This window comes from Watersipora subatra, chromosome 4 (assembly GCF_963576615.1).
Source record: "Watersipora subatra chromosome 4, tzWatSuba1.1, whole genome shotgun sequence".
Classification (NCBI taxonomy): Eukaryota; Metazoa; Bryozoa; class Gymnolaemata; order Cheilostomatida; family Watersiporidae; genus Watersipora; species Watersipora subatra.
Genome location: NC_088711.1, coordinates 35895558 through 35916852, shown reverse-complemented (window position 1 = coordinate 35916852; position 21295 = coordinate 35895558). Strand labels below are relative to the sequence as shown.

Sequence of the window (21295 nt, the reverse complement as noted above, 5' to 3'; positions counted from 1 at the left end):
TAGTACATTATGTTGTTATGAGTCACATTTGATTAAAAATCCTTATTATATGAAACCGAAAATGCCCAAATTGTTGGAATTGATCAATGATATACTGCCCCCCTCTCCTCCCCCTCATAACCACTATTGTTCATAATATTTGTAAATTTACAAGGGTCTTTATTTAGCAGATTTGTTTGTTCGGGCGCCGTGTTCGGGTTCATCCCAACAGAGCGCGATCATTGAGCCGCGCCCACATGATACCCGTCGCCTATCCTTGTGGGGCTGTATATCATTGAGTTGATGGACAGAAAATGGTTCAATTCAAGGACAACATTTTTCCACGCGTTCTGTCTGCTATTTAGTAGTTAAAATTTTCAGTCATACATTCTCTGTCTCAGAATGTTATTGACAGAGCACAGTATTGAAAGCTTCGCTAGATCAGCGCAATATATAACATGTATATTACCTAAAATGTCTTCAATGGTAATTTTGTAATAATAGGGCCGACCATGCCTCTCTCCATGATAAATGTTTGTTATTGCTACCTCTTTCTGACCACCACTCTCTCATCATAATTATATGCTTGTTATTGCTATCTCTATGTGACCACCACTCTCTCATAAAATATGCTTGTTGTTGCTGCCTCTTTGTGACCACCCTTTTATGATATATGTTTGTTATTGTTGTCTCTCTGTGACCACCACTCTCTCACAATATACGTTTGTTATTTTTGTCTCTTTGTGTCCACCACCCTCTCACGATATATGCTGTTATTGTTGCCTCTTTGTGACCACCACTGTCTCTCATGATATATGCTTATTATTGCTGCCTCTTTATACTCTTCCCTTTACCCTAGCAGCTCCTCTCTTGCGATGGGAGCATCTATGATGGAATACCAAAACAACAAAGCAATATTAAACTAGAAAGCACCTATACATGTATTTTTTATCGTTTAAGAGTTAACCAGAAGATGACACAATTTTCAATACTAGAGTTCTCAATGTCTTAACTCTCTTACTCCTGTCTTTCATCACCACAATTCATCAACATGCTTTCCATATTTTATAGAGAACTGGGCCTATAATCTCCAATCTGAAAAGCGAAGAAATTTTTTTCTGCTTCAGCCAAGACGATATAAAAAATTCCGATTAGAGTTATGATGAAGAAAATGTTGCAATAAAAATCTGTGTGAATGACATATAAAACTATTAATACTACTTTAATGAAAACAAAAAGAAAGATGTGTACCAACTAGCTTTTAAAAAATTTGTCATGATTTGCTTGACGACTGAAACTGTTGGTGAAGAAACAGCAATTACAGCTACTACATGCATGTATAATTTTATTTCAAAGTTATTACAAAAACTTTAATTCATATGTTGCCGTCCATGAGCATGTCATGACCATGCTGCAACATATGCAAATTCTTATCATGTCACAAAGTTACTTGTTAAGTTCAGCAAAGTTTTTAGACAACCTGTAAAGCGATAAAAAGCAATAAATGCCCTTTAGCATCATGTGGTCACCTATTTTCAGGAAATACGACAAATACTGCATCTTCAACACTATAAATACTTTCTTTTGAGCGTCGGTTATACCATGAGTGAATGCCATGGTCAAAGCATGAGTAAAAAGAGCTCATGCTTTGACCTTGTTGACTGATCTAACCAGTTGTTGTTGTTTACTCAACAGCAACTGATTAGATTTACAAGCCCGGCTAGACATGAGTTGGGTGGGGCATATCAACTTCTTATTGGGATTTGAATTTGAGCTGGAATTCTGACATAAAATTTAAGATTATATCAAATGACAAACCCAAACTATTTTATTGGCCTGCTGAAACAACTACACATATCTGTGCTTATAAACTCTAGAGTATGACCCAGGAACTAAGTATAGTGACAGTCTGTTCTCATGCATTAATCTACTGTGCTAGTTCAACGAGGTGGCTGGCCCAAACCCTTAAATTTCAAGTACGTGTAATTGATAAAGCTGGCAGCTGGTCACTAAAAATATGGTGAATTTTGTTCTGCTGTGAGTTTGTTCTAAACAAAACAAAAAAAATTTATTTTTCACCCAAAATATACATATAATGACAATGAATTAATGTTGACAAGTTAAATAACATATTTTACTGCACGTCTGTGACACTAGGGCCTAGGGCTAGTCTCTGAGGTTGTCGACTGTGTGGCCCTGATAACTGCTGATAGAACTGCTACTATATAGCTACAGGATTTGTGTAGGACTCACATATAAAATTCCATTTTTATAGCTTTCATGGCTGAGAAGCGTAAAGAAATTTTTTGTGCAATATTTAAGATTGTGAAGATCTCAGCTCATCTGGCAATAACAGGAGTAGGCAAATCTCACTGAAGACGATGTATTGCAAATCCCACTTAAAGGATCTTTTCGTGGTTATAAAGAGTACAACATATAGGGTTGTACTCTCGAAACATGCATATACCATCAAAAAACAGTGACATGGGCCTTGCTGTATTTTATCTAATTGTGTCCTTGATCAGTAATAAATTCATCAAAGGTACAATAAGCGTTATCTGTCAGCCTATTAAAGATGAACTTTTACCGCTGAAGTAATGCAAATGCAAATAATAATCTATATACGTGTATATAAATCCCAGGGTTCTCTGTCATTCACGTGTTCTAGCGGTAAATTTTTAGGAATGAAAACCCCACCTCACACTGAATTAAAACTAGGCACTTCCAGTTCTGAAAACAGGCAAGCTAACCCACACGACTTGTGAAACAGTGGAATAATTGCACACATACTTATTACCTTAGCTAAAATACGTTACATTATAGTAAGTTTAGCAATATAAGCAAGCTCAAGCTACCAGCTTAATGAGTTTAATTTGGTCATTGGCCAATGGCAACTAACCAACTTAACCAATGGCAACTACATTACCTTCCTCTGTTTATAAGTTGTTTTTTATTACCAGTGCAATGTCGGGCATTCACCTAGTGCCAATATAAGGCTAAAACATTAAGCTTCAATTTGATGTAATTTTTGTCTTTGTAGGCCTACCCAGTTCAGAGATATAATAATTTGAATGAGATCATTTTTTGGAACGCTCAGATTCAAACAGAATTGCTATACATGATGTCTGCAGTAGCCCATGGGCCAAGTCTATAAGCACCCGAGAATAAGACACTATAGCCCTAATTTTCTGAGGGTTTTTGGAGATTAAAATGAATATAAATAACATGCTTTTGCATTACGCTGAGGGTTTGACTTTACACCTGGAAAGCAATATCTAGTATAATCAAAGTCCGATGTGCTTCACACGTATAATAATCATGAAAAGAAATTTGTGAAACGTTGATCTTTGGCTGCAAGATCACATTGACAACTCAACACTCCCCAAGACAGATGTTTGTTTGTTGTTGATGCACTGTTACAACAAACTAACCACTTAATTTACAAATTAATCTTTATTAACTGCCATAGATCTGTGTTGAAAACATAAAGTGTGTCCATCTTGTAAAAGAAATTGAAATATCAACAAACAAGTTATGATAACTGTGCCGATGTAAAAATAGAGATTTGAGCAATCAACTCAACAGTTAGACTCAAAATGATAACATTGAGCAAAAAAGAGGCTGCACAGTCACAGTCCTGGATACAGTAACCAATAAGAAACTGTAAAAAAAACAGATCAATAAACACGACATGACACTAAGAGGGGTCAATAAACAAAGCAAACTAAATGTATTACGTATCTGAAAACTTGATAAGCGGGAGAGGGAGATGGTTGGCATCTGTAAATTCTTTGTCAGCTCCCACATCAGCTAATAAAATAATAAAGTTCTGCTAATAAAGCTAATAACAACGCAAATAATAATAATGTGTCAGCTCTGAAACTGCGTAAGAGAACTGTGGAGAAAACAAAGAGCAGTTTAGGTAACTGGAAATGTTTGTGGTAACTGGAAATGTGCATAAAACTGGTGAAAACAAAGACAGACATCCACACAAAGTATAACTAGCCAATCACATGAAGGTAAGACACAGCCAATGAGAGATTTTATTCATTTCTACAACGGTGGACTGCAAGTTTTACTGGCCGCATTGCAAACAAAAGGAAACTACCCTAGGACACTTATATTTCGCTAGTATTTAATTTCGTGAGTAGCATACAGAGTAAAATTTCGCTGCAACTTAATTTCGCAGCTCTGATGAGTGCGAAAATATAGTGATGTGAAAATAAATGCAGTGGAACAAACATCATTAGATTCCTCAGGTCCAGTTCACCGGTACGAAATATTTTTCAATTTGGGACTACCATACTTTTCGGACTATAAAACGCACCACTATATACGAGGTCTGATCAACAAGTTCCAGGAATGGCTGTATTGTTAAAATATAGATAGTTTTACAAACAAACTAAATTAGTCTCCTTCAAAATACATTCCTTGAGAGTCTATACATTTAGTCCAATGCCGCTGCCATTGCTCAAAGCAGTGACAGAAGTCCGCTTTCTTCAGGGCCCGCAACTTCGAAGTTGTATTTCTTTTAATTGATTCGATGTCTTCAAATCGTTCACTTTTAAGGGAAGATTTTAACTTTGGAAACAACCAGAAGTCACAGGGAGCAAGGTCTGGTGAGTACGGGGGATGAGGCACAATAGAGATGGAGTGTTTGGCACAGAATTCATTCACAGTCAAAGATGTGTGTGCTGGGGTGTTATCATGATGTAACCTCCAACCACCTGGCTTCGCTAAAGCTGGTCTTTTGCGCCTGATACTTTCTTTCAAGCGCCTTAAGATATCTCTGTAAACATACTGATTAACAGTAGTTCCTGGAGGTAAGAATTCTTTGTGTACTATTCCATCAATGTCAAAGAAAACAACCAGAAGCGTTTTGATCGCTGACCGTGACATCCTCGCCTTCTTTGGTCTAGGAGACTCAGGTGACTTTCACTGTGAACTCTGCATTTTGGTTTCAGGGTCGTACCCATACACCCAGCTTTCATCAGCTGTTATAACAGTTTTTAGGAAGTCGGGATCATGCAGTACTGCTGTCTTAAGTTCGCTACAAATGTCAATTCTTCTCTGCTTTTGATCATCATTCAGCAAACGTGGAACAAACTTTGCAGCTACCCTATGCATGTTAAGATCATCTTTTAATATTTTATGAATGGTACCAAAAGAAAGCCCAGTTTGTTGGCTTACTTCTCGTATAGTAACACGGCGATCAGCGTTGACTATAGCCTTTACAGTGTCAATAGCAGTGACAGTCCTTCGTGATGTTGGAGCTCCACAGCGTTTATCGTCTTCAACCTCTTCTCTTCCTTTTCTAAACCGTTTGTGCCATTCATAGACTTGTGTTTTTTTCAGGGACTCATCCCCGAAGGCTGTATGCAACATTTGAAGGGTATCTGATAGTGATTTACCGAGTTTAGCACAACATTTTATACAGACGCGTTGTTCGTTTTGATCGGCCATTTTGAAAAATTCGCCGAAAGATCCAAACTAGTCCGTGATTGTATTAATATTGCTTAGCAACGACTAAGAAATTTGGCCTAAAACTTTCTGTACTAACTAATTAGGAGTTGTTCTTTCGTTTGCAACCATGAAAAAGTAACTCCGACATAGACTACTAGTCATGATAACACAATTCCGGGAACTTATTGATCAGACCTCGTAAGCTGCATCTGCTTTATTTTCCAATAAACGATAATAAAACAATACATAGGCCGCACCTTTGTATAGGCAGCAGAACTAGGACTGTGCTTTTTAAAATGGCAGCAACTTTGCCGTTTAAAAACGGAACAGTGCAGAACGGCAGTTTCATATTATCCGACGCTTTTTAACTTAGTGCCTAACGGGGCAGTACCGTGAGGCATTGTTTCGTATTTTCTTTCACCGCTAGAAGCGCACTAATTGGAGATTCCCGTTAGTGCGCTCTAGCGGTGAAAGAAAAAGCCACAGATTAGCCGCACTCTTATATAAGCCGCATGGCTCAAATCATCAGAAAAAAGTAGCGGCTAATAGTCCGAAAAGTACGGTAGTTTGTATTTTATTTGTGAACCGCAGGTAGAAATGTGTAGGCGAGATCAATAATGCAATTTGATCGCTTGCTGCCATTTGTTTCCTGGATTATCAATGACGTCAAGGTCCCTGCCGCAGTGACCTATGTGATACCAATATTAGAATTCAAGTATTTATAGTGTGGTGGCCATGGCTCGAGTGTTATTGCTTTTGGTTGGTAATAAAATTCATCGCCACAATAATTATTATTCAATTTTATGACTTTCCCTACCAGACTGTCATCCTCATCAGTTACAAATTCAATGACTAAACTAATATCATCATCTTCCTAATTTGTCTAGGCTTTTCCAAAAAAAACTTATTATCTTAATTTGTTTTGCCATGCTGCTCAGTCGGTGTATTAGCTATGAGTTTAGCAAAAATTACCCAATGAGCCAAACAAACACGAAACTTGCCTACATTTCTAATATGACGATTTTATTGAGAATATCAATGAACAAAGCCATTTAATTTCGCGTTTTCGCTCGTTCGTTATGATTGTTTAGTTTCGCTCATGAAATTTTTGCGAGAGGATGTTGCCGCGAAAATGCGAAAGTTAGATGCCGCGAATACATAAGTGTCCTAGGGTAAGCCAAATTGTCAGTTGTATGAATACAGATAACAAGCAGGAGAAAAAATCCCATGATTCATTGCAAAGGTTAGACAGTTGGATGAGTGACCCCCAAGACATGAATCATGACTTTTCAATGAAATAGTAACTTCTAAAATATATAGGAAGTGTGGAAAGACAGTGAATGACAGCAGTAGCTGTTGAACTCTAACCTTAGTCTCTTAGTGGCAGAAATAAACCAACTTTAGACGTAGTCTTGTTAAGAGGTGGGTGACGACCCCAAGAACCGAGTGGCAGGACAATGACTGTATTGTTGTCCTGTGAGTTGAGCCCTAAAGCTTCCTCTGAGACATTCTCTGCGGCGGATTGGGTAGAGTCTGATGAGAGGATAATGTCAGCTACATCTTGATTTTCTAAAGAGAAATGGATTCCGTCCGTGAAGAGAGCAACAAAGGAGTCGTCACACGGTTTAATCTGAAAACATTGAGAATGACACAGCAATAGATGACTGCATGCTGTTAATATAGCAGAGCAAACATATTATACACAAGAATAGTAAGAACAGCATATATCATACAGAATTTAACATAACCTAAAATTCGTGTTCAGTGTTGTGTCCTAGCATGTACACATGTCAACCAAGCCTTACAGACCTCCCAGTTGAATTTGATCTGTATAAAGTTACGTTGTCTACTAACATTACTATACCATCAGAGACTGCTTCAGACCAACCCATCCCGGAATGACTTTGTAACTATACCCTTCCGAATTATGGGTCATGCCAGCAGCTATAATGTACAGTATATATTGTTGACACCGGAGCTCAACTTTCAGCGTAAGTTGTATAGCCTGAGACTCCTCACCTCGTGGTAACTGTAGTCAGGTTTAGCCGTCACCCCGTGAGACTTGAGGTCAAAGTCTCCGATACTCCTTGTCATAGCCAACCGTCCATTGACCTGCAGAAATACATTGACCTATGGTATCCATAGACCTATGGAATCCATAGACCTATGGAATACATTGACCTACGGAATACATTGACCTACGGTATACATTGACATATGATATACATTGACATATGATATACATTGACATATGATATACATTGATCTACGGTATACATTGACTTAAATGATACATAGACTATGGAATACATTGACCTACACCCTTTCACCTTATTTCTCATACCTATGAAATGACTTTAGAATTTTATTTGTTTTAATTTCAACAAAAGTAAAGAGTTCTTCATTTTTCCACCACTCCTACCACTAATTTTCAAACTAAAAAGTGGGGAATGAAGTAGTGTTTAATATCATTTTAATACCACATACAGTAACCCCTCATTTACTGCAGTTAATCAGGACCAGCATCCTCACCCCGCGAAAAGTGAACAACTGTGAAATAGAAAATGGTTTTCAAAGTATGAGCCATAATTTTAACACCAGCACACTTCAATTCTTTTCTAATTAAATTATACTTACTAGATGAATGCTCAGCGTTTCATGGGTAACAAAAAAAATTTTTGTATAAAAATTTTACCTTAGATTGGCTAAGTTTCTTTACCCAATGAACTTGAGTAACTTAAGCTCTTAGTAATAAGAGCCGTTACTATAACTTGAGCCAGCGTTAGGAAAAAAGATTACATCAGGATCTTAAAGCATGCTAGCTAAAGCTTGAGTATTTTAACCATATATATTAACCAAGTATATTAGCCATCTCAGTATTCGTCTGTTTGTTTCTATGATGAATATGATATTCATCATCTATCTATATATATATATATATTTCTCAAAGTATGTGCGTGTGTCGTATGGCTGTCTGCATTCCGGCTATAGCTATTATTAGAATAGCCTTGCTGGGCAACACTGTTGACGCAATGTCATTGCCTACCGGCATTTGAAGCTTACTAACTATGTTAGTGGCACAATAGCTGGGCAATCCTGGAAGGCACAGCTAGTCTATATATACATGTATATCTCATTTTTTTACATACATTTCTCAAAGTATGTCCGTATGTCTGTCTGCATTCCAGCTATAGCTATTATAAGACTGTAGCTACTGTAGCTGGACGACAACAATGCTGACGCAACATCATGGAGTATCGTCATTAGAAGCCTAGATGTTTACTGGAATATATGGGTGGCGGTCACAGAAACCATGGTTAAGTCGCAAATCACGAAGTTGAGTTATCCGACTTCGAAGTTGCACCAACTGAATTTATAATATTGGTAACGATTTTTGTAACACGTGCATCTGGAACAATCAAATAGTGATCTTTCTGAATCTGAAGTCAGTTTAGCCAATAGAAGTCTTTAACCCTTGGAAAAAATCCTTAAACCGTTGCTATGCTAAACAGGAAGTACTGAAAAATGGCGTCTGATAAATATAATCATTTCTTTTTTGCCGATTTTAAAGATAACTCTGACATTTTGGACACTTATAATAAGTACTTTGTTATTCCAACTGATGTCAAAAGCAGTGAAAGTAAAGGGAATGACGATGATATTTTCCTAACAATTCTTACAATATTTAATTAAATCATTCGATTTTATAAGATTATTATCAGATTTAATAATAAGAATAATTATTCGAATTTACAAGATCGAAGTATATAGTGACCTATGGTGTGCAATATGTTACTGTTGCTATTTTTCTGAAGATTTTGTTGATGATTTGGCTGTGCCCGATATCGCAGTACTGCCAAGCCGTTTAATATTATTAATTAATATTATTTTATTTTATATTAATTTATTATTGTTAATATCTGCAAAATTAAGTAATACATTTTCTTATAGATGTACATCTAATTCTATGACCGCCAGCTAAAATCTGTTTAGATTTTTAAATTCAGCATAATTTTTGGGATATAAATACAGAAATCTAGATAAATATCACAACTTCTTGATATTGGTTGCTATGACGCTTTGAAATGTAAACAAAATTGTGCATTGGTTTTCGTTTCTCAAACTTTAACACCAGTTTTCTCAGAACTAAGTTTTCGCACTAATGGTAAACAAGTGTTCAGTTTATTGACCATAAAATCTGCTGTACTTGAGCTAGAATCAAAACTTTTTTCAAAATAACTGAGAATTTTCTCCTTTTTCAGTAAGCTGCTAGGCTTTTTTCACTGCTAAAGGCACACTAAACGGAGATTCCGGTTAATGCGGCTTAGCGATGAAAGAAAAAGCCACAGAATACCGCACCCTTATATAAGCCGCATGGCTCAAATCGTCAGAAAAAAGTAGCGGCTAATAGTCCGAAAAGTACGGTAGCTTAAATGTTACAGTTGTTTGACAAAGTGTTAAAACCTTTACAGTTGTTTTTATTTTTCTCCTAATTTATTTCAATTACACGAAACACTTCTCTCATGATATGTAGTTTTCAAGTTAGAATGGGAAATGTTGTTATATGTTAAATACAAATCAATTTTCTGTGCAAAGACTTTTTTATTGCCCGAGCAATGCCGGGTAGCACAGCTAGTATAGACATATAGGAGAGTGTGTGAGCTTCATAAATATATGGTACGTAGACAAATTGAATTTTTCTTGATTGACTTTCAGTTTATTTTTCAAGGGCTGCACTAGATTTGTAATGTAATCATTTAATTAATTAAATCAGGGTTGGCATTTTTCCCGAGAAAAACCGTTTTCCCCAGGGCAGCGGGAAAAACTGGTAAAAACCGGGAACAACTGGTAAAAACTGGGAACATTTGGGAAATATTATAACGCCAGAATTTTTTATCCAAATATTTTGCTAAAAAATGAAATTTAATAAAAATGGAAAATTGGACTAAACAATCAGATGTTACTCCATATTTATATCAATCAATAGCAATGAAAATAAAATAGTGTTTAAAAGTGGGGAAAATTAGACAAAATCAACACCCAAGATACGGGCCAACGTTAAATAATGGTTAGCCTTTCACAGTCCAATAATAGAACTGTTTTGAGGTGTATTGTTTAGCACTTTTTCCTTGGTGCAGACCAAGTTGCACAACAGGTTTGGATTGGAGAAAGCGTCCAAACTGGTAGCTTGATACCAAAACCTAAAAACAATTTCTTTAGGGTATGATTCGGCCGAATACGAGGATTAAATTTTCTTAGACAATCAATTTCCAATACTCTAATCCGTTTGTTCAGTTCACCGGTCTCGACTACTTGGCATTATCTTCATGTGTTTTCATTTTTCAATTATTTTCTATTTGTTGTATTATGATTACTGTCATGTTTCACACATCAATTTTGCTTTTCATTCAATATTACTATTTAATATATGTAAATAAATGAATATTATCTTGTGATCTGGTATTTTCATTCAATATTTAGTAAATAAACCAATTATAAAGGTTACGCGCTCTTTTGGCCTGTGTACTGTTAAAGAGCCATAAAGAAGCTCTATGACAGCTAATGGTATAAGTGTATTGTAATTTTTTGCTTAAGCATTAGTCACCTTGTCAAAAAAAAGATTTTTTAGTTTTTCCCGCTTTTGGACAAAAATGAGTTTTTCCCGGGGCGGTAAAAACTGGTATAAACCGGCAGTAATAACCGCCGTGGGAAATACTATGCCAACCCTGTTTTCAAGGGCTATACTAGAATTCAAGCTGGAGAATGCACTTATGCGTTAGTATAAACTTGATCTGATCTAAATATTCTTGCTTGTAACTAACTTGGTTCATTGTCAGAAATAGGTAAAATGTTTGTATATATGAGAGAGAGGGGATAACTCTCGATTTTCACAATGTTTTTAATTCATGAACAGCTTCAGTGACGAGACTGACAGTGTATAGCGATATGTATCTAAATGTGAGCCACTGCATTTCAAAGAACGACATAATAAAACAAAAAACCTGTGCAAAAGTACAAGGAATAATTTTGAATATAATTTAATAAATAGGAACTTTAGAATTATAAATATAAGTTTTAAATATTTTTTTATCTTGTGAAATAATGAAGCCGCGAAAGGTGAACTGCGAAGTAGTGAGAGATAACTGTATAATAATCAAATATTTACAAAACAGCGATGTTTAGAGCAACTTTGGGCGTCGAATGTTGGAAACTACATACTTCATAAGTTGACACAAATATGTGTTGATATTTTACATCAAATGTCAGAGAAATTACATGTCAAGGTGATTGTAAGGGCAACACTGGAAACACTGACTAGGAGTTGTCCAAGACTGTTGCTGACGATGCCACCTCCTTCTTTTTGAATCCTCTCCTTTTCATCTTCCCTGTCAGGGTGGTGGTCACTAGTGAGAGGCTCCGCAACTGACCTACGACAAAGAAGAGCTCGACTGTCCCCTGCGCTAGCTGTATGCAAGTGGATGTTATCTCTTATAAGACAGACGGTGGCTGTAGTGCCGGAGTACCGTTCCTTCTCTACAAACAACGTACAACATTTCTACAAAACTGATCAACCACTGCAACATACCGACCATCTCTACAAAAAGCATTTTTAATTATATATAGAAATTTTAGGCAGGATTCTCTCATACATCTAACAATTATTTTACAATGAAATGCCAATACAAAGATCTCAAATCAAACACACAACAAAGTGCCTTGCATATAAATAGAACGGAGATCGATAAACGTATGGTGGCAGAGACTTCCATAACCTGTTCTATGGCTGTGAGCATGGAAAATCAAAATATTGGAGTAGCCAATTTGGTGATTTCTAGTACATGACGGAAGACCCTTAGCCGGCTGCTTGCTAATGAAATTAATATTGTATAAAATTTGCGCATTTGCAAAAATCATAAAAAGAACTTTGTATAAAGTCTAGCCTTGATTTACGACCACCTCAACAGATAAAAATTTTGACATACAACGTGAAATTTGTGCAAAAATATGTTTTTTCACACCAAATAACTTCTAACAGAGGGCATCTTCATTGAGCGTGGGACATTGTTCAAAATAGTAGGTCTCGTACATTAACACATATACACACAGTGCTATTTCACATACCGTAAAACCTGTATTTGAATGCCATAGAGCTCTATTTTTAACCCCTCACCTATAGTGGCATTTTATCGCAGGCAACGTGAAAAAGAGGGTGACGCTGTATTTTTCAACTAGCTTGTTAAAATTATGGGAAAATAAATTTTATCTTTTGGCAGGCAAAGCGATGCTAATGTCGCCTATATTATGCATTTTGCTTCAAGCGGTACAACATTAATGCTGTCAGCCTAAGCATTTTCGATAAACCATTTGTCATACACGTCGAAGTATCAGACCGATTTAAACAAGGAACTAATTAAAGTAATAAATACAGTTATTAATTATTTCGATGGTGGTGCGTTCAAAATTTAAAAGACTTAAAAGCTTCAGAGTTAGAACACGGACTTCGATACGCCATAACAATGGCCGCTATTGTCATAAGTTGTTCCTGAAAAGTATTATTATTGTTCATTCAAATGTTTTAAAGCCTTCACTTCAGATTGTAAACCACATTATGGATGAATCTGAAAACAATGGATTAGATTTAGACCTTAGTGACTTCGAATCAGAGAGTAGCTCTGATGATAGTGTCAGTCGATCTTCTCAGGTACACCTTCACTAAAACCATGGCAACCACTCCAACAACGAAAGAATTAATTATTATTGATTATAAACATTAGTATTATTATAACTATTGAAAATATTGTTCTAATTATTATATTATCAGTCATTATTAGTACCATTATGTGGACACTTTTATACGGATCACCATTTATTATGGGTTTGTAAAGGTCTAAGACTGTCAAAGTGGCAGGCAAATAGAGGTGGCTTTCAATTAAAGAGTGGCGTTGTATTTTTCAACCCTTCTCCTATAGCGTTGTTCTATTAGAGGTGACATTCAAATGAAGGTGACATTCAATTAGAGGTTTTACAGTAGCCTGGTCAAAAGGTGGTTGAACAACGCTTCATCACTCCCATTTTTAGTTTTAAATTCATGAATCTCTCAAGAAAGGTTGAAACTAGTAAAAGTGGAGAGGGTGTTAGTTATACTTTGAGATACATTTATGAAATATATCATATATAGATAGATTACATTCATTTACAATTCATATACGTAGAGCATGTAAGACCAGCTCTAAATCTCTACCTACGCATCGCCTGTCTCCCCTAGTGCCAATGGCTATAGCTCAATTTGCCTGCCATTAAAATGCAGGCAAATTGAGCACAGACACTGATCTGATGTACCCTTATGGGATTGTCAATAAAAACCTTTTTATGGATTATTGCTTCATTTAGCTTTAGTTGTCATATATAATGTAGTTTTAACAACTATTTTCAGGTAAATTATTGTTGCAATGCTACACATACTTACAGAAAGTAATTATCATAGTGTTGAGCTCTGGAAAAATAAAATACAATGTGTCTTTACTACAAATAATCTTTCCAACATACGATGGAATTAACAAAAGAATAACAATTGGAAAGTATCACCCATATATGTTGAGGTCTGACAGCAATTCATCACCCAATGTACATATACCTCTCCATAATGAATATGATATAAGCAAAGTAATGACTGCAAATAACCAGAACATGACAATCTTCCATAACTGTATCATCTTTAATAGAATTTACAGCTGCACTCTATTAGTAGACTGTATCAACTAAACTACGAGTCTACTGTAATGGGTTGTAGACTGTATCAACCAATCTACAAGTCTACTGTAATGGGTTGTAGACTGCATCAACCAATCTACAAGTCTACTGTAATGGGTTGTAGACTGCATCAACCAATCTACAAGTCTACTGTAATGAGTTGTAGACTGTATCAACTAATCTAAAAGTCTACTGTAATGGGTTGTAGACTGCATCAACCAATCTACAAGTCTACTGTAATGAGTTGTAGACTGCATCAACCAATCTACAAGTCTACTGTAATTAGTTGTAGACTGTATCAACTAATCTACAAGTGTACTGTAATGAGTTGTAGACTGTATGAACTAAACTACAAGTCTACTGTAATGAGTTGTAGACTGTATCAACTAATCTACAAGTCTACTGTAATGGGTTGTAGACTGCATCAACCAATCTACAAGTCTACTGTAATGAGTTGTAGACTGCATCAACCAATCTACAAGTCTACTGTAATTAGTTGTAGACTGTATCAACTAATCTACAAGTGTACTGTAATGAGTTGTAGACTGTATGAACTAAACTACAAGTCTACTGTAATGAGTTGTAGACTGTATCAACCAATCTACAAGTCTACTGTAATGGGTTGTAGACTGCATCAACCAATCTACAAGTATACTGTAATGGGTTGTAGACTGTATCAACTAAGCTACAAGTCTACTGTAATGAGTTGTAGACTGCATCAACCAATCTACAAGTCTACTGTAATGAGTTGTAGACTGCATCAACCAATCTACAAGTCTACTGTAATGGGTTGTAGACTGCATCAACCAATCTACAAGTCTACTGTAATGAGTTGTAGACTGCATCAACCAATCTACAAGTCTACTGTAATGGGTTGTAAACTGCATCAACCAATCTACAAGTCTACTGTAATGAGTTGTAGACTGCATCAACCAATCTACAAGTCTACTGTAATGGGTTGTAGACTGCATCAACCAATCTACAAGTCTACTGCAATGAGTTGCAGACTGTATCAACTAATCTACAAGTCTACTGTAATGGGTTGTAGACTGCATCAACCAATCTACAAGTCTACTGTAATGAGTTGTAGACTGCATCAACCAATCTACAAGTCTACTGTAATGGGTTGTAGACTGCATCAACCAATCTACAAGTCTACTGTAATGGGTTGTAGACTGCATCAACCAATCTACAAGTCTACTGTAATGGGTTGTAGACTATATCAACCAATCTGCAAGTCTACTGTAATGGGTTGTAGACTGCATCAACCAATCTACAAGTCTACTGTAATGGGTTGTAGACTGCATCAACCAATCTACAAGTCTACTGTAATGGGTTGTAGACTGCATCAACTAATCTGCAAGTCTACTGTAATGGGTTGTAGACTGCATCAACCAATCTACAAGTCTACTGTAATGGGTTGTAGACTGCATCAACCAATCTACAAGTCTACTGTAATGAGTTGTAGACTGTATCAACCAATCTACAAGTCTACTGTAATCGGTTGTAGACTGTATCAACCAATCTACAAGTATACTGTAATGAGTTGTAGACTGTATCAACTAATCTACAAGTCTACTGTAATGGGTTGTAGACTGTATCAACTAATCTACAAGTCTACTGTAATGAGTTGTAGACTGTATCAACCAATCTACAAGTCTACTGTAATGAGTTGTAGACTGTATCAACCAATCTACAAGTCTACAGTAATGAGTTGTAGACTGTATCAACTAAGCTACAGGTCTACTGTAATGGGTTGTGGACTGCATCAACCAATCTACAAGTCTACTGTAATGGGTTGTAGACTGTATCAACTAAGCTACAAGTCTACTGTAATGGGTTGTAGACTGTATCAACTAATCTGCAAGTCTACTGTAATGGGTTGTAGACTGCATCAACTAATCTACAAGTCTACTGTAATGGGTTGTAGACTGTATCAACTAATCTGCAAGTCTACTGTAATGGGTTGTAGATTGTATCAACTAATCTACAAGTCTACTGTAATGGGTTGTAGACTGTATCAACTAATCTACAAGTCTACTGTAATGAGTTGTAGACTGTATCAACTAATCTACAAGTCTACTGTAATGAGTTGTAGACTGTATCAACCAATCTACAAGTCTACTGTAATGGGTTGTAGACTGTATCAACCAATCTGCAAGTTTACTGTAATGGGTTGTAGACTGCATCAACCAATCTACAAGTCTACTGTAATGGGTTGTAGACTGCATCAACCAATCTACAAGTCTACTGTAATGGGTTGTAGACTGTATCAACTAATCTGCAAGTCTACTGTAATGGGTTGTAGACTGCATCAACCAATCTACAAGTCTACTGTAATGGGTTGTAGACTGCATCAACCAATCTACAAGTCTACTGTAATGGGTTGTAGACTGTATCAACCAATCTACAAGTCTACTGTAATGGGTTGTAGATTGTATCAACTAATCTACAAGTCTACTGTAATGGGTTGTAGACTGTATCAACTAATCTACAAGTCTACTGTAATGAGTTGTAGACTGTATCAACTAATCTACAAGTCTACTGTAATGAGTTGTAGACTGTATCAACTAATCTACAAGTCTACTGTAATGAGTTGTAGACTGTATCAACTAAGCTACAAGTCTACTGTAATGGGTTGTGGACTGCATCAACCAATCTACAAGTCTACTGTAATGGGTTGTAGACTGTATCAACTAAGCTACAAGTCTACTGTAATGGGTTGTAGACTGTATCAACTAATCTGCAAGTCTACTGTAATGGGTTGTAGACTGCATCAACTAATCTACAAGTCTACTGTAATGGGTTGTAGACTGTATCAACTAATCTGCAAGTCTACTGTAATGGGTTGTAGATTGTATCAACTAATCTACAAGTCTACTGTAATGGGTTGTAGACTGCATCAACTAATCTACAAGTCTACTGTAATGAGTTGCAGACTGTATCAACTAATCTACAAGTCTACTGTAATGGGTTGTAGACTGCATCAACCAATCTACAAGTCTACTGCAATGAGTTGTAGACTGCATCAACCAATCTACAAGTCTACTGTAATGAGTTGTAGACTGTATCAACCAATCTACAAGTCTACTGTAATGGGTTGTAGACTGTATCAACCAATCTACAAGTATACTGTAATGAGTTGTAGACTGTATCAACTAATCTACAAGTCTACTGTAATGGGTTGTAGACTGTATCAACTAATCTACAAGTCTACTGTAATGAGTTGTAGACTGTATCAACCAATCTACAAGTCTACTGTAATGAGTTGTAGACTGTATCAACCAATCTACAAGTCTACTGTAATGAGTTGTAGACTGTATCAACTAAGCTACAAGTCTACTGTAATGGGTTGTGGACTGCATCAACCAATCTACAAGTCTACTGTAATGGGTTGTAGACTGTATCAACTAAGCTACAAGTCTACTGTAATGGGTTGTAGACTGTATCAACTAATCTGCAAGTCTACTGTAATGGGTTGTAGACTGCATCAACTAATCTACAAGTCTACTGTAATGGGTTGTAGACTGTATCAACTAATCTGCAAGTCTACTGTAATGGGTTGTAGATTGTATCAACTAATCTACAAGTCTACTGTAATGGGTTGTAGACTGTATCAACTAATCTACAAGTCTACTGTAATGAGTTGTAGACTGTATCAACTAATCTACAAGTCTACTGTAATGAGTTGTAGACTGTATCAACTAATCTACAAGTCTACTGTAATGGGTTGTAGACTGTATCAACTAATCTGCAAGTCTACTGTAATGGGTTGTAGACTGCATCAACCAATCTACAAGTCTACTGTAATGGGTTGTAGACTGCATCAACCAATCTACAAGTCTACTGTAATGGGTTGTAGACTGTATCAACTAATCTGCAAGTCTACTGTAATGGGTTGTAGACTGCATCAACCAATCTACAAGTCTACTGTAATGGGTTGTAGACTGCATCAACTAATCTACAAGTCTACTGTAATGGGTTGTAGACTGTATCAACCAATCTACAAGTCTACTGTAATGGGTTGTAGATTGTATCAACTAATCTACAAGTCTACTGTAATGGGTTGTAGACTGTATCAACTAATCTACAAGTCTACTGTAATGAGTTGTAGACTGTATCAACTAATCTACAAGTCTACTGTAATGAGTTGTAGACTGTATCAACTAATCTACAAGTCTACTGTAATGAGTTGTAGACTGTATCAACTAAGCTACAAGTCTACTGTAATGGGTTGTGGACTGCATCAACCAATCTACAAGTCTACTGTAATGGGTTGTAGACTGTATCAACTAAGCTACAAGTCTACTGTAATGGGTTGTAGACTGTATCAACTAATCTGCAAGTCTACTGTAATGGGTTGTAGACTGCATCAACTAATCTACAAGTCTACTGAAATGGGTTGTAGACTGTATCAACTAATCTGCAAGTCTACTGTAATGGGTTGTAGATTGTATCAACTAATCTACAAGTCTACTGTAATGGGTTGTAGACTGCATCAACTAATCTACAAGTCTACTGTAATGAGTTGTAGACTGTATCAACTAATCTACAAGTCTACTGTAATGGGTTGTAGCCTGCATCAACCAATCTACAAGTCTACTGTAATGAGTTGTAGACTGCATCAACCAATCTACAAGTCTACTGTAATGGGTTGTAGACTGCATCAACCAATCTACAAGTCTACTGTAATGAGTTGTAGACTGTATCAACTAAGCTACAAGGCTACTGTAATGAGTTGTAGACTGCACCAACCAATCTACAAGTCTACGGTAATGGGTTGTAGACTGTATCAGCTAAGCTACTGCAATTGACCTTTTGACCACCCCTCTCGTAATAAAGGTTGGCCAAAAGTAGCCTCAACAAAATATTAGTAAAACAATACAAGTTATATGATAAAAGTTACTATTAGGAACACATTTCCTATGTAAACAATTGTTGCTATTTAAATTAAAAAACCTTTAAAGTAACTCATAATCATGTTAAATTACTCACTACTTGCATACGATAAAGTTCACTTACCAATCTTTCGTTTTTTGATGTGTTCGAGCAACTTGGAGTTAATTTCAATAAAGGTTTTCTCGAGAGCATCAGAAATTTTCAAGTTGTTGGCTAAATTTGACTCAAGCACGCTAGACATGTGTTTGGCAGTATATTCTGCTGCCAGAGAGCCACCATGGCCATCAAAGACAGCAAGGACAATCGATCCATCATCCAGTGTTTTAACCAAATGTCGATCTTCTTGGGCTTGTCTTTTGCCAATTGTAGTGAAGATCCCTGTATCCTCTATCCTTAGATCAGGTATTAAAGCCCCGTGCTGCAGGCTTTTGCTGATATTTATGGTGGACTTACATCGTTGGAGAGCATAGAAATGACTTCTAGTTCCCAAGGCTACGTTGGTAGATAACAACCTTGCTGCAGAAAACATTTGAGTGATTTGATGGTCAACCCATGAGTGTCTCTGCCTGTGAACAAATGATATGACTCATTAAACATGAGCTAGTAGAAATGTTAAATATATGAAAAGCAACAAAATAGGGTTTTGCAAAAATAATTAGAGTAGAGCATCTGCTGCACTAGGAAGACTGAAAACAAATGCCATTTGAATTACAATATTGATGAAACTATCGATAAATGCAATGATTGTACAGCTATCAACTTACATAAATAAGACAGCATTCAGCCTATAGCATCAGGTGACTCCTAATTTACTACTTTCCCCAGCTTTATTAATAAAAACAGAACAAGTATGAAACATAAAATATTACTTAACAATAATTTTATATTAATCCTTAGCAGCAAACTTACTTTTTTATAAGTTTACGATTACGGCTTGAGAAAAAGGTTCTGTTAAACCAAAGTTGCATTTTAACATGTTTACTGTACATAACCATTCCACTGATTCCTGTGCGCTTAGCTATTTCTATGAGTGCTGAGCTACCATTAGGCTAAAAAAAATAGCTAAATCCGGACCAGCTGCATATTTTCTTTAATGCGATATAGAAGTCTGCCTAGGACTTTTTGTTTAAAGAAATTTACACAAAAGCTCTCTCATTGTGACTAATTTGACTTGGGTAAAACTTAATTTAGATCATTACAACGCTCCATTTTAATCATGCACTCAATCAACCTTATATAATCACAAACAATACAGAAACATCAAACGTCATCTCGTAAAATAGCCCAGAATCATTGTCCAGGCCATTATGATCGTAACACAATTCGCCATTTGATTATTCAGAATTAGAATATCAGTCACTATCTGTAAATTAACAAAAAACTAATAAACGAACTAGGTGAAAAAGCAAAAAAGGTGTTTACACGTTTCTGCCTGAACGAATATTTTTAACATAACATTATATACCAGCGTCGGTCTACAAAAATCTGTCATTTCAACGCTTGAAATATTAAAGCAGTAAAATTATTTATGTCAAGCTTGTAAAAATATTTCTCTATTCGTACAAAATGTTTGACTAGTTCCCAATGCAGTCTTCTTCAGCACCGACTAATGCGTCACTTGGCTAACGTCTTAATAATATTTCTCCAGCTCGCAAGACGGGTTTGTAAGACTGCGGGCTGATCAATCAGGAAACACCTAAGTTTTTATTTTGTTTAATTTACTATAGCCGAGTACTGTGGTGAAATTACGTGGTCAGGCTATGCATTAGCGAGTCTTTAATATAACACCGTTTGTCAAATGGTCAGATCTAAAAAAGATAACGATTTGTGAGTTTCTAGACCGCAGTTCCTAACTCGGTTTGAAAACTGTGTAGCTGTGTTGGCGATTATATGTAATCAGTAGTACCATGGACGTAAGAAAATAGTTTTGTATAGTTTTTAAAATAAACCTTTGACATCAGTGTTAAACGTCCTGCTCTAGCGGGCAATATATGTTTCTTTTTTGCATTTCTAATGCGAGCGGCATCGTAGGCCAGCATCGTGCTGCACGCTTGTAGTCAAAACTCTTCTTCTTGTAAATTAAGAATGATTACTGGCATTAAAGAATGGTTACTGGTGTTTTGCTGGTGCTGGAAATGCCTAGATTTATTCTAGATACTAGAAATATAAGGTATATAAAAGAGTGATAAAAACATAATACATT

General features: G+C 36.2%; 2 protein-coding genes across 2 annotated transcripts; both read right to left on the bottom strand.

The window, feature by feature from the left end:
* Window positions 1-3419: 3419 nt before the first annotated feature.
* LOC137393358 (protein phosphatase 1K, mitochondrial-like) lies at window positions 3420-20778 on the bottom strand. Its single transcript, XM_068079872.1, has 6 exons — window positions 20656-20778; window positions 19216-19658; window positions 11759-11976; window positions 7462-7554; window positions 6811-7072; window positions 3420-3789 (listed from the first exon to the last, which is right to left on the bottom strand). Exons 2-5 carry the CDS (start codon window positions 19619-19621, stop codon window positions 6812-6814), a joined length of 978 nt encoding a protein of 325 aa, XP_067935973.1. The 5' UTR covers window positions 19622-19658; window positions 20656-20778; the 3' UTR covers window positions 3420-3789; window position 6811.
* LOC137394199 (protein GVQW3-like) lies at window positions 4915-5442 on the bottom strand. Its single transcript, XM_068080919.1, has one exon. It carries the CDS (start codon window positions 5440-5442, stop codon window positions 4915-4917), a length of 528 nt encoding a protein of 175 aa, XP_067937020.1.
* Window positions 20779-21295: the final 517 nt, after the last annotated feature.

What these genes read in the sequence shown, in the direction of transcription:
- LOC137394199 (XM_068080919.1), bottom strand. Translation starts at nt 5,442, where the DNA reads ATGGCCGATCAAAACGAACAACGCGTCTGTATAAAATGTTGTGCTAAA.
- LOC137393358 (XM_068079872.1), bottom strand. Translation starts at nt 19,621, where the DNA reads ATGTTTTCTGCAGCAAGGTTGTTATCTACCAACGTAGCCTTGGGAACT. An exon ending in CATCAAAAAACGAAAGATTG is followed by an intron (nt 11,977 to 19,215) that starts GTAAGTGAACTT and finishes CGTTGTTTGTAG; the next exon opens with AGAAGGAACGGTACTCCGGC. An exon ending in CTGACTACAGTTACCACGAG is followed by an intron (nt 7,073 to 7,461) that starts GTGAGGAGTCTC and finishes CAATGTTTTCAG; the next exon opens with ATTAAACCGTGTGACGACTC.